This window comes from Odontesthes bonariensis, chromosome 22, assembly GCF_027942865.1.
Source record: "Odontesthes bonariensis isolate fOdoBon6 chromosome 22, fOdoBon6.hap1, whole genome shotgun sequence".
Lineage (NCBI taxonomy): Eukaryota > Metazoa > Chordata > Actinopteri > Atheriniformes > Atherinopsidae > Odontesthes > Odontesthes bonariensis.
Genome location: NC_134527.1, coordinates 26,999,165 through 27,011,770, shown reverse-complemented (window position 1 = coordinate 27,011,770; position 12,606 = coordinate 26,999,165). Strand labels below are relative to the sequence as shown.

At 41.3% G+C, this 12,606-nt stretch overlaps 1 protein-coding gene across 3 annotated transcripts in view; it reads right to left on the bottom strand.

Moving 5' to 3' along the window:
• Positions 1-9,461, bottom strand: part of LOC142373410 (transcription factor 7-like 1-B) — a 28,234-nt gene extending 18,773 nt beyond the window's left edge. For 2 of the 3 annotated variants that reach the window (XM_075456669.1, XM_075456671.1), the window contains exons 1-4: positions 8,900-9,389; positions 8,495-8,690; positions 8,328-8,397; positions 5,922-6,058 (exon numbers count right to left, since the gene is read on the bottom strand). In XM_075456669.1, coding sequence (XP_075312784.1) covers positions 5,922-6,058; positions 8,328-8,397; positions 8,495-8,668 — 381 coding nt within the window. In that variant the 5' untranslated portion in view covers positions 8,669-8,690; positions 8,900-9,389. The other variant, XM_075456670.1, reaches the window with a different exon arrangement.
• Positions 9,462-12,606: the final 3,145 nt, after the last annotated feature.

Sequence of the window (12,606 nt, the reverse complement as noted above, 5' to 3'; positions counted from 1 at the left end):
ACCGCAGTAAAAACTAACATGAAATTAGAGAAAAATCAAACAAAGTGCTGTTGGTTTGACAAAACTGAACAGTAAAGTGTTTATCAATCCAGCTGGATTCCCAACAAAGCTGCTCTCATTCACATATTTTCTGTTAATTTTGCCACAAACTGGGACTTGGTGTCAACTCACTAAAAGCATTTCTAGACTGTCGCTCTGCTCTAATAAAAATCCTGATTTTATAACCACAGCCTCATCTGACATGACATAAAAAAAAAAAAAAAAAAAGCAAATCGCCATTAAATTAACTTAAAGACGACGTCTGTGCAGTGAATTCAGCTGTACTTACATGTACAGGTACAATGATCTCCCACAGAGGAAGTTAGAGGTGGCAGGATGTCTTGGACGTTTTCTTATAGTCATACTTCAGTCCCTCCTGTACATATATACTAGGACAAAGATGGTGGTCCAGTCAAATGACACAGCTGAGCTGTAACCACACTGACTGACAACAGGTTCCTCTCAGAAGAAATAAATATATAAAAACAACACTCCCTGCCTGTACTCACTCTCCTTTTCTTTATCTGGTTTGTGTATCTAAAGATATTTTCTGGTTGCAGAGTTGAACATAAACTTGTTGCATGCATTGTGAACGTCTGCCTCACACGCTCGAGCAAAAAGAGTGTGTACTGGGGCTGTGAGGGGGAGGTGGGTGAGACGGGGGAAGTCATGGGAGGACGGCTGAATGAGCAGACAGGTTGTCTCTACATGCCGCCTCCTGCTTCCTGCCTGCACCCATTCGCACAGTAAACAGCCTGTATTATGGTTCAGGTAGCGTTCAACTAGCGATAGCTTGTTTACAATGACTGCTTCAGACAGGCAGGCGCATCTCCTCCTCCCTCATAAACAGAGCCAACATTGAGCAGGCTGAAAGTTACACAGGATCTCCACTGTGTGCAGAGAAACAAGGGAGGAGTGGAGCAGAGGAAGAGCAGGAATAACTGCTGTTTCAAGGTTGAATGCAGTTGTCAGTGGAAACTCGTTTTTCTCTGCAAACAATAAAACGTCTACACAGCCCGAATCTGGTTCTGAGTCAGAGAGCTGGCTGAGAGAATGTGAACAAACACGGGTTAATATCCACCCCTGTGCTGCAGCAGCGACTGTACTGACATTGACATTTGTGTGATCACAAAGCACAGTTACATGCACAGATGAGTCTAGCAGTGGTTACAACACTTTCTGAAGTTGGTCTGTAAGAAAACATCCAAGAACATCCTGCTGCCTCCAACTTCCTCTGTGGGAGATCATGGTACATGTAAGTACAGCTGAATTCACTGCACAGACGCTGACTTTAAGTTACTTTAATGGTGATTCTGTCAGATGAGGCTGTGGTTATAAAAATCAGGATTTCATTAGAGCAGAGCGACAGTCGGGAAATGCTTTAAGCAAGTTGACTCATAGTTTTAAGCTGGCCGTACACTACACGAGTTTAGGCGATGGCAAACTTTTCAGTGTCGGAACGAATCTCATGAGAGTTGTGGTTCGCGCCTGTGATCTTGGTTATTTGGTATACAAAAGAAGGAGCAACTAACTGCATTATGGCAATGGCACAAATGTCTCTACGATGTTTCATCTGCACTTAAAAATGCAGCTGTGGCTAAAAGCTGTTTATCGGTCGACACCATAGTTGTCAATAATCTCCACCAGGTGCATGATGGGAAATAATCTCAGAAAATGCCAGATGTGGTCTTGCAAATAGTGACCCTGTAAAATCTTTAGTCTGAGACTTAAAACTCAGTGACTATGTCTTTAGATGTGAGAGGGTGTCAGGAGTTAGTCTGTTCAAACAGTTTCTGATTAAAGAAACGGAAAAATATGTGAATGAGAGCAGCTTTACTAGGAATTCAGTTGGAGTAATATACAATAAAAATGGAACTTTGGAGCATTCACAGAGCACCTAGGCTCATTTGAGTTGAACTGAGTGTTTACATGCAGGAGTTATCCAACCTTGACGGTGACTTGTACTCCAGAGTGGAGCACAGCACGAAAGATATGAAGCACCGCAGAAACATCCATGATGGCAGAAAGGGCAGCGGACGTATCTGTAACACTGATTCTTTCTCACTGATATCGCCACTACATGCATCTTTATGCATCAACGTCTCATCAGCAGTTAAACAGTTAACCAGGATTTTGATGGTTTAAAAAAAAAAAAAAACCTTGACTTTTTATTGACGTGCTTTAGATTTGACGTCCAGGGTTTTCCAGCTGTGAAGTGACCGAGAAATTTCTACGCAATTTTGACTCAACTACCACCTGCGGGCAGGATGTCACATGACTTCAGTGTTCAACGAAACTCCCAATGAGGTTGTTCAGAAAAGAGTGATCAGTATCAACTGTTCCTGGTCGAACTGCAGATGAGGGAAATGTGAGTATTTGAGGACAAAAATGCAGTTTCTTACCCCTGACCTGTTTCAGAACAGAGCTGGTGTTAGAAAGAGAAAGGACAGAGCTTACAAACGTAACCTGGTGTAATGAGACGGTGCAGCCTCCTGTGGAGCTGAGCATTAGGACCATTCAGACCCTGCTAATGACAACAATGAGTCACGGGGGGGGGGGGCGCTACGTAGCCGAGGAATGCAGGTGTTTGTGTGAGTGGGCTTGGCTGTGTGTTTAGCATTCATGTGTGTCTGGGTTAAATCCACAGAGGAAAGACTTTTAAAACAAACCAGAGAAGGGAAAGAAATCACAAATATGGGTCAAATCTGAACCAGAAATGTTGTCTGCATGAAATGAGCCAATCGGGAGCTGACAGAACATCAAAAAGCCAATTGCTTTGGCCATTTGCAAAACTAAAGAGGATTTTCACCCAGACTGAAGACGTCGTTTTGAGGTACATCTCAGATAATTACATTCAAACACTCACCTGACAGATATGTGTGACTGGGGCAGGAAATAATGCTCACTATCAGTTAATGATCACATATGACTGCAGACGACCAACAACAAAAAGAGAGATAACTGCAGCTTTAAATCTAATGTACCAGCCTTAGGCTGCGGCTACACGGAAACGTTTTTCACTGTAAACGATACTTTTTCTTATCGTTTCGCTGTCGCGGCCACACGGAGCCGGCGTTCCCACTACCCCAAAACGATAGTTTTTGAAAACGGGTTCCAGAGTGGGAAAGTTTGAAAACGGCCTCGTTTCGTTTCTATTGTTACAGCAAAAACGTTTTTGCGTCAGTCACACGTTGACGCTGTGAGCCAATTTTAACACTTCTCTATTGTCTCACAGCGTGGCGTGACACAGTGGCGTGTGTACTGCATCGTTTCATCGTTTTCGTCTGGACCAGCAGCGCGTTTCCGTGTGGTCGCAAGAATTTTCGTACCCGTTTTCAAAAAAAACCTCGTTTCGTTTTCGTGTAGCCGTAGCCTTAGCTGAGGCAACTGTTTCACAGACTTCCCTTACTGCCTTTAGAACTTTCAGTTTACTTCATCAAGTGATCATAAAGGTTCATTTTTACAAATCGCAAATGATTTAATCGTGAATTAAAGCTTTTCTTCAATGATGGGACATAATTCTGACGTAGAAAGGATGAGAACTAAAGTATTCAGATGTGAACACTTCAGATTACAGGAAACTGTCACACACAGATACGAAATTCTTAATTTTTTTCACCTGTAGCTTCAGTTCTGCTTCCGTTTATCTATTGTTTAAACTCCACAATAATCAGACCAAACAACCTCAGCACAGCAATGTGCCTCAGGTCATCAACTTCAACTTCCCTGTGTCAGATTACTCTGCTTTAAATTCCCCCCTCTGCCACAGAGGCAACTTTTAGATTGATGGCCACGAGTGTTACTGTATTAAACCAGCGGCCCGTATCCCTTTAATCCCAGCTGAGCCTGAAAAAAAGCTACAGGGACGGGAAATTGGGCAACACACAGCCAATCCTGCTATGTGACTCCCAGCTAAAGCAGCTAATCTGCAGCCGAGCAGCAGCAGCAGCGATCAGACCTCAGACTGTGTTCAGGCTCGTCTAACCCTGAATCATCACGAACCACTTCATCAAAACAGCCTCCTGGCAGCTCACACACACAACAAATCACATGTATGTGCACAGCAGACTGCCTGCAGGCCGAGGTATCCAGGTCTCACTTTTGGAGAACAGTATCTCCACAATGTGAAGCAGCTTCAGCGTGTTGAAGCGTCCCGGGTGAGTTCATTAATCTGCGTGACGTCAGCCTCTTAAACAGCCAAACTGTGCACAGACTGCACATTCATCTCCAATCTTGGCAATTATTTGCGGTTTGCTTTAGGAAATGTCAGAAAACCGTCAGAATGTCCAAAAATAATCTGTGTTTTTGACACTGCTGGCTATAAATCATACATTCAACCAATAATCTAAAACATAGACTCACTGCTTTTTGTTGGGGGTGGGGCTCATAAAAGAAGTCATTAGGTGATTCATGAGGTGGGTCGTGATAAAAAAAAAAAAAAAAAAAAAAAAAACTACTAAGGCCTGATTCTTACTCAGCGCAACCTCGCTTTGACCCATTCTTACTAGCTGGTCGCAAATGGCGCAAACGGTCACGTGACCCAAAATTCCGCCACGCCCCCCGTCGCAAGCTAAAAATCCTCGCGCGTCGCACAGAACTTTTTTCCTGACTTCGCGCGAGCTCAACCGGAAACAGCTGACCAAGAGAAAGGAAACATGAACACTGCAGAGACCGCGGTGACCGAGAGGGTGCGCCTCTACAAACATCTGTACGACACATCTATGAAGTTACACTGGGACAACGTTGTCCCAAAGGACAACGTTTGACAAAGTTCATCTTGTTGCAAAGGACGAACATTCCACCTTCTCTTCTGTTTTTGCCGAAGCCGCTTAGCTCTGAGATACATATACAGTTCTACACCTAGAGTAAATTCATTCCGCATCCGCATCAGATGTGCCAGCCTCTGCTGACGTGACACCACAGGTGGCATTGTGTATGCTTTCTTCGTATGCTTTTCTTCGTCCGGTTCTTCAGCTTGTTTCCTCAACAGTGACAGTGAGCAGAGATTACCAGAAGCACTCTTACAAAGATTTCGATCAGACCACAAGATTAAAAAAAGAAACTTTGCAGTTACAACACGAATCTGAGCCGTTGCCGTTCTGTTGGGGACGCCTAAACGTGAGTCAGTTAAACACCGGCAGCCAAACCAACTGAAGAGGGCGAACCGAGGCCAAAGACATGCATTCATGTCCCCCATGACGTGGAAACTGCAAGTGTGAACAAAATAAGAAATATACAAACTCCTGACACATCTGTAAGAAGACGGAAAAATACAAATAAAACAAAAACAGCAACAAAAAAAAGTTTCATTTTGTGACCAAATATAATGTAAATATATTTACTGAAACAATAGAAAATTTTAAATGAGAAAACTTTCAGGAAAAATTACACAAAACTTGAATTTAGATAGAAAAGTTAAAACTTTTACTATTTTAAAATAGTAAAGCTACAAAAACAACAATAACCAAAGAGACCATGTCAGCATTACAAAGCAAATCAACAGTAAGTCATCGAGTGTAAAAAGGAGATTTTTTTTTCTTAAAGATACTACTCGATGGAACTAAAGATGGTCTGAGCTGTCAACAGAAACACAACTCAGTGTCGCATCCTCACTTAAACAATCAGAGCTGAGAGAAACCAGCAGGCTGAAGCTTCACCGTAACATCCGTCAGCTGCTGTTCAGACGCTGCGGTTGGCGCCAGTTTAAATGAGGAACTAATGACATTCCCTGAATATTTTCAACATTTGTCTGCACATAAAAAAAAACAACAAGGAGACACAAACATTCAGGAAAAAGAGCCAAACATAATCCAGCTAACCTCCTGATGTTCTGCGATCAGTCACAGCTCTCTTTGTAAACGCATGTGTTCATGGCATCTTACCGTGCGGGCGCCAGATGCGAGGGCTCCGTTAGCGAGGTAGGGATTGCAGAGGTTCCCCAGGTCGGGGATCATGAAGAAGGGATACCCGACATACGGAGATGGCTGGAAGAGACCTGCATCCTGCTGCTTCCTGAGTGCTGACAAACCAGTTCCACATCAGATCAAGCGTAACACGAGCCATTTACCTCATTTTATGTGCATGTGACGAACATTTAATGTGTCTGAAGCACCTTCATGCATGAATGTGAGTTGGGTAAAACCTCAACACAAATGAGTGAACGATGGAAAGGCAGCACAAGATTACAGTGCAGGATGTTTCAGATGCAAATGTTTCTGTAACTGTGTGTGGAAAAAAAGCTGGATGGAAGGAAACAGCTCAACAAACAGCAACATCACATGTTCTGTCTGTGAAAGAGAAGCCCTGCAACTCATTTAACAAAGAGTGCAGCTATTGTGCAGCTTGTAAAAATGGCAGTATAATGGGATATAGGCTGTGACTCTGCAGGGAACTTCAGCCTGAGAAAATAACTCCCACAACATCAGCAAGAAAACTTAGTCTCCATTAAATCTAAAACCATTCTAATGCCATGCTAAGTTTAATTATGTACAGTTTAAATGGTAAACTCATCTTAGAAGGAAGGCCTACGAGTAGATTAGATTTAGTTTTGATAAAAACTAAATATTAAATGTATAACATGAACAGGGATGAAGCTGACAAGGGAATCAAATATCAACTAAATAAAATAATAATACATTTTATTATAATAATAAGAAGAATTTCCAAGTTTTAAATGCATGTGTGTAAATAAGTCAGTCAGTAAGAATATATATAAATAAATAAGTCCATAAAGATATAAGATCGATGAAAATATACATATATTAAAATGTAAAAAAAAAAAAAAACATTTTTGTCTGTAATATGTTAGTAAAGCAGTCAAATTAGAATCAAACTACCTCCACTCATATATGTACACATTTACAGTCTTAAGGGCGCCGAGCGTTCGATAATAAGCCAATGTGCAAACATCTGATGACTGCAGAGCTGATACAGCCTTCATTTCTTTCGGGTTCCTTCCAAGCAGCCAGACTTTCCTGTAATCTTTAAAGTGGTCCTGATGAATAGATCTCGAGGCTTTCTGAAGGTCTTTCAAAGTTTTCCTTTGGACATCCTCTGTTTTTTCATTCATTTTCAGTCCAGTCCTTGTACCTGACCATTTTCAGAGAACCTCTGACCTATTCAAGCAGAAAAAAGGCTCCTAACTCAAGGGCTGAACCAGTGTTGTGTCTACACATAACAGACAACTTAGCAAAGAAGCCATTTTAAATTGGATGTTTAGGCACTTTGCTACTAGCAGCCTGTCACAAAGACACATCATTTGTTCCCATTTCTTTAGTTGCATTTATGAAAAACACCAAAGATAACACAGTTTGACAGACAGAAAATAGTATTTTTGCAGCAACAAGGTGATTCCCAAAGAGCTATTAGCTGAAAACTTGGCATATCTCAGCATGGTGTGCAGTGTGTCCTTAAAACATTTGAGGAAACTGGACAAAAGAAGAACTGTCAGGCCTAAAAAACTATTTACAGCAGACGAACAGTATCTGAAAGTGATGTCCTTAAGAAAGAGGAAAAAAAATCCAGAAAAGACCTGACACAGGACCTGAGAGATGCATCTGGACCTTCAGCTGATCCATCTACTGTTGGCCCAAGCCTCATCAGAAATGGTCTCCATGGAAGGGTGGCTGTCAAGAAGCCATTCTCAAGGAAGGGAAACAGGGAGAAAAGGCTGAGCTATGCCAAATGACACAAGAAGTGGACTGAAAATCAGTGGCAACAGATCTTATGGAGGGACGAATCCTCCCCAGAGCCCGGACCTCGACATTATTGAAGCAGTGTGGGATCATTTCGACAGAGAATGGAACAAAAGGCAGCCAACATCCAAAGAAGAGCTTTGGGATGTCCTTCAAGAAACCTGGAGAACTATTCCTGAAGACTCCTTAAAGAAATGACAGAAAGCTTATCTAAGAGGGTTCAGGCTGTGTTGAAGAATAAAAAGGTGTTCCGACCAAATATTCACTTTAAAGCTCCTTAGAATTATACAAATTCTGTTTTATTTTTTTTTTATACAGTATTTACATTTTGGTTTGACCATGTTTTAATTAATTATGAGTTTAACAACAAACAATTGCTTACAAATAATATCAAATAGCACAGAAATACGGCCTTCAAGAAGCTTGCTTTGTTCAAGAAGAAGTAAAAACGTTCATAGGTGGCTAAAAAAGCAGAAGTCATCTCACTTCAGAAACGGGTAAAATGTTTGAGGTGGTTAATTTATTATCAGTATACTACTTGCTACCCCAACTCAGGTACAAAACATGACCACACTACAGATGCTCCATCCATACCTTCCTCAAACAGCTGGCTCTGTCTGGCCCTGCTCTCCACATCTGGATGGGGCTTCGGGCGTCTGTCTGCCTGCACACAAACCCACACACAGTGGCGTAAGGACAGCCAGAGACCAGCACCGACAACACAAACCGTCTCCAACATGAACTGACCCCGCTGAACTCACCTCCGAGTCCGAGCTGCTGTTGGTCTCTGACTCGTTGACCAGGGAGGACTTGACATCGTCCAGGTCCCGCTCGGCGGACACGTTCCGCTTCTCCTCCTGCTCCCCTTCGTCTTTAAACGCGATCAGCTCGTCGTTTGCTCCCAGATCGTCCCCGTCTCTGCTCAGCTGCGGCATGTTTAGACGTTAGCTGCAACGGCTAACAGCATAGGCTGAGTTACAACGAGTTTGTAGTTTTTAAAAAACAACCCAATAGACTGAAAAACCCAACTGAAAGTATGTATTTCACATTCGCTGCGTGCTTAACACCCCCACAGTCCGCGTTAACCATAAAATTGGCATTTTTAATTTTTTACTGCGATTGATAAACATCTAAACTAAAAACTAGCTAACAAGCTAGCTAGCTACCTGCGCCGTTCACGGACACTTCAGTTACTGGCGTCGAATTCCTGAGGTGTGGAAGTTCCGTCTTGAGCTAGAAAACTGTCGATACACTGCAGAGCACTGGCATGAAATTCTCCAAATGATCAAAAATTATCATAAAAATGACTCATAACCAACTCAGTACCGCAGACATTTTAAGACGGAGCGCAGTCTGAAAAGTTTACGTCCACTTCTGAACAATTACTCCAGTGGAAAAAGTCGAGGCCGTATCTGATTGAATCCCCGCATCTTTAGTCCCATTTGAAACGTGCATAATTCCAACAAACGGCGGTTTAAAACGGCTGTTTCCGCATATCGCAGTGTTCGCTGATTCGAGGTGTTTTCTGGTGGCCTGTGGTGCGGAGGCGTGGGAAACAGCCAGGCTGGTTGGTTTCTGAAGTGGAGTGGAAGGAAAAGGCTGCGGGGCTGCTGTCGGAATACAGCGAGAAGGGGTGGGGGGAGAACCGCGGGTCTTTACAGACCTGGGATCAGTTCAGCTGAGCAGCCGAGCGGAGAGCGGGAAGTTGAACCGACCCCAGAGCAGACACAACAGGTTGGTCCTATTTGTTTGCAGAGGAGGCAAAGAAAGGAAGAAGGGAGGAGTTTAAATGGAAAAAAAAGGACACTTTTAGAGTTTAAAGGAGCATTTACACAGTTTTCTGACCTTATGACCTAAAATTAAATCATCATCTTGTTAAAGTGAGGCAACCGAAATCCCGAGGGGGCCGTAAATGTACAGGATCAACAGACAAGACAAAGTTGTTTCTGATCAACAACACTGGATCAGAAGTTGCAGTGATTTTTAATTCAATAATTACATCACAACTAGCTCAAACATATTACAGATCATGTCAGCACAGTCATTCTCAGAAGTAAGTAGTTTGGTTGGTCATGTCACATATCCACCAAGGATATGTGATGTATCCAGCCTTACTCTACCTGAGGAGTCAAGTTCTCAGCACCTATTCACCGTATTTCAAGAAATGGGACATTTTCAGAATTTTAAACCCTAAGAGTAGACTGGCCTGCCTGCAGTCCACATCTGCCTCCTATTGAAAATGTATCATGAAGAGGAGAATCAGACAACAACAACCACGGACTGTTGAGAGGCTGAAATCTTGGATTCAAAGAGGATTGAACACAGATTCCCCTGAAAAACCGCAACAATCAGTATCCTCAGTTCCCAAACCATTAAAAAGTGTCATTAAAAGGAAGCTGATGGAACACAATGGGAAACATGACTCTGGAACAACTTTTACTGAGTGTGTTGATGCATCAGATTCTACATTTGGTTCTGTTTCCTACATATAGCTAACTTGGTCAGTGAATTTAAGTGTTTTTTTTGTGACTGTTCAATAAAGGTACAAACAAATAAACAAATGATGGTTTTAGGTTTTTATTGTATTTTGAAATTTTCCCAGCTTTTCTGGAAATGGGGTTTGTAGTTTGCAGAGGCTGAAAATGCTTTGAGGTTGTCTATTTGAATACAGGATTATCCACTGGACAAAAAAGGAATGAATTAACTTACACAGAGAACAGTGAAAGTAGCAAATATTAACATTTGACAAAGTTCTTGCTAAATACTTTCCTTCATTTTTTAACCAAGATTATTGCCAATTGATTTTCTGTTTCTTGACAAACTGATCAATCATTCCAGCTCCACAGCACTAGTTGGTTTATGGGTGTCTGCAGAAATACCGCCCATTCAAGGCTGTACTACTGCGTCTAGTAATTATTTGTGTAAGGTAGACCGGCCGAATCGAGATTCAAAGCTGAGCATTCAGAGGGAGTAAGCTCAAGACTGTATGGAAATTTAAGTTGTAACTATAAGCTGATGGAGCATGTCGCAGATGCAAATCCTGTTGCCACTCCTCTGATTCGGTGTCTGGGCCATGCTATTTGAAAGATTACAGTGATATATCACTTTGCCAATTCTATTTCATCAGTAAAAACAACTAAAGGTGAATGATAGTCACTTATATTGCAATCTCTGTGTGAAATAGCTACTGAAACCGATATTTTCTTAGGGGGCCTAACAACAAATCCTAGCCTCTGAACCTCTGGATGTTCATGTTTACCATGAATTAAGCCGCATTATCTAAATTTCACTGAAAAATACAAGTGCAACGCCATCAGCTAACTGTAACTAAAGATCCTTTCCAGACATGTTTAGACACATGTTCACCTTTCAGTTTTAGGTAATTACATTCACATAGTTCTGCAGCTGATACCAATGTGAGGTGAAAAATCAAACCCAACACATGCTCTGTCATGTCCCAAAGCAACATATATCCGACTGTCTCCTGCCCACCTAAATAGATGTAGTGTGTTATGAGAGGCATGAATTTTCCTTCTGGAGCACAAAGAACACGTAAACATACTCATTACTGCTCCCACTTGCAGCTCAATTGTGGCCCCCCCGTGGAGAACAGCCTGGTGGCAATTAGGATGCATTACCTCGTCCCCCTCCTTCTGTATCTCTTTGTTTGTTTCTCCTCCCTTTCAACGTTCTCCTGCTCTCTCATTGTTCAGCTCGGCCTCCCACCGATCACATTATTAATGAGATTATGGTTTGCTGCCAGATACGGTTGATGTGTTTTTATCAAAATTAGGAGAAACCTTGGTAACAAACGGTTTCCAAGCTCCTCTAAATGTGTGAGTTCACTGGTGTTTAAATTAATTATCAATATTTTTTAAGATTAGATTTTAACTGAAAGAATTGGTAAAAGAAAACTGCCGATAGAAGTTAAATCTGGTTGCTTAATGACATTTCATAAGCTTGAGTTAAGCATTTGAGACCTGTAAAACATGTGAGACTAATACACTTTTCAATTATGTAGTTTCATTTTTTAACTTAATCTTGTATAAAAGGCAAACAGCTGGTTTCCATAATGAAAAAGGTTATTCAAAGCACAAACAGGAAGAGCTTCTGGAGCATTTAAACAGTCCAACTATGCATGCTGTAATGTTTTCCTCTTTCAAACTCTTAACCCTTCAACTTCCACCCCAATACAAAAGCAAAGAAAAAAAGGTTTCTTTGCATTTTTTTTCCATTTCCTTTGAGCAATAACCAGAATCAAGGCTTTTATCACAAGTGACCAGGCTGATACTTTTCGGTAAAAGTATTACATTTTCAAAAAGTGTCACATTTTCTTTTAGCATTTCATACCTAAACAAAGTTCTGGTCAAGGTTTAGGTATGGTCAGTGAAAAATGTGATTTACCAAATGGTAGAGCAGGATGTTAAAGATTAATTTGAGTAAACCTTCAGCAGACAAAGACAGACTTTTATCAGTTGAGATGTGGTGGGAAAATACTGGATGTTTTCTGTTGAATTAACTCAAAATGAACAAAACATTGTTTTGTGCATTTACTTATCAAGAAAAGATGCACTTTGTTATATTTTACTTGTAAACTGATCAATAGAAAATAAACTGGTTTAAAAACTTTTATTTAAACCAACCTTAAAGTTCCTATTAAACTCATTACAGTTTTCCTAAAGGTCTTACAGGTCAGATCCAGAGAGGAGCAAAGGCAAACAGGTAAAAGGTAAGTGGTTTATTATAAAAGATAACAAGCGATAACAAGTCCAAAAGGGGACTCGAGATGCAGAAACAAACTCAGGATCTGTGGGGAGATACAGAGGTAAATAAAATTATATATATATATATATATATATTAAGCAGTGACTTA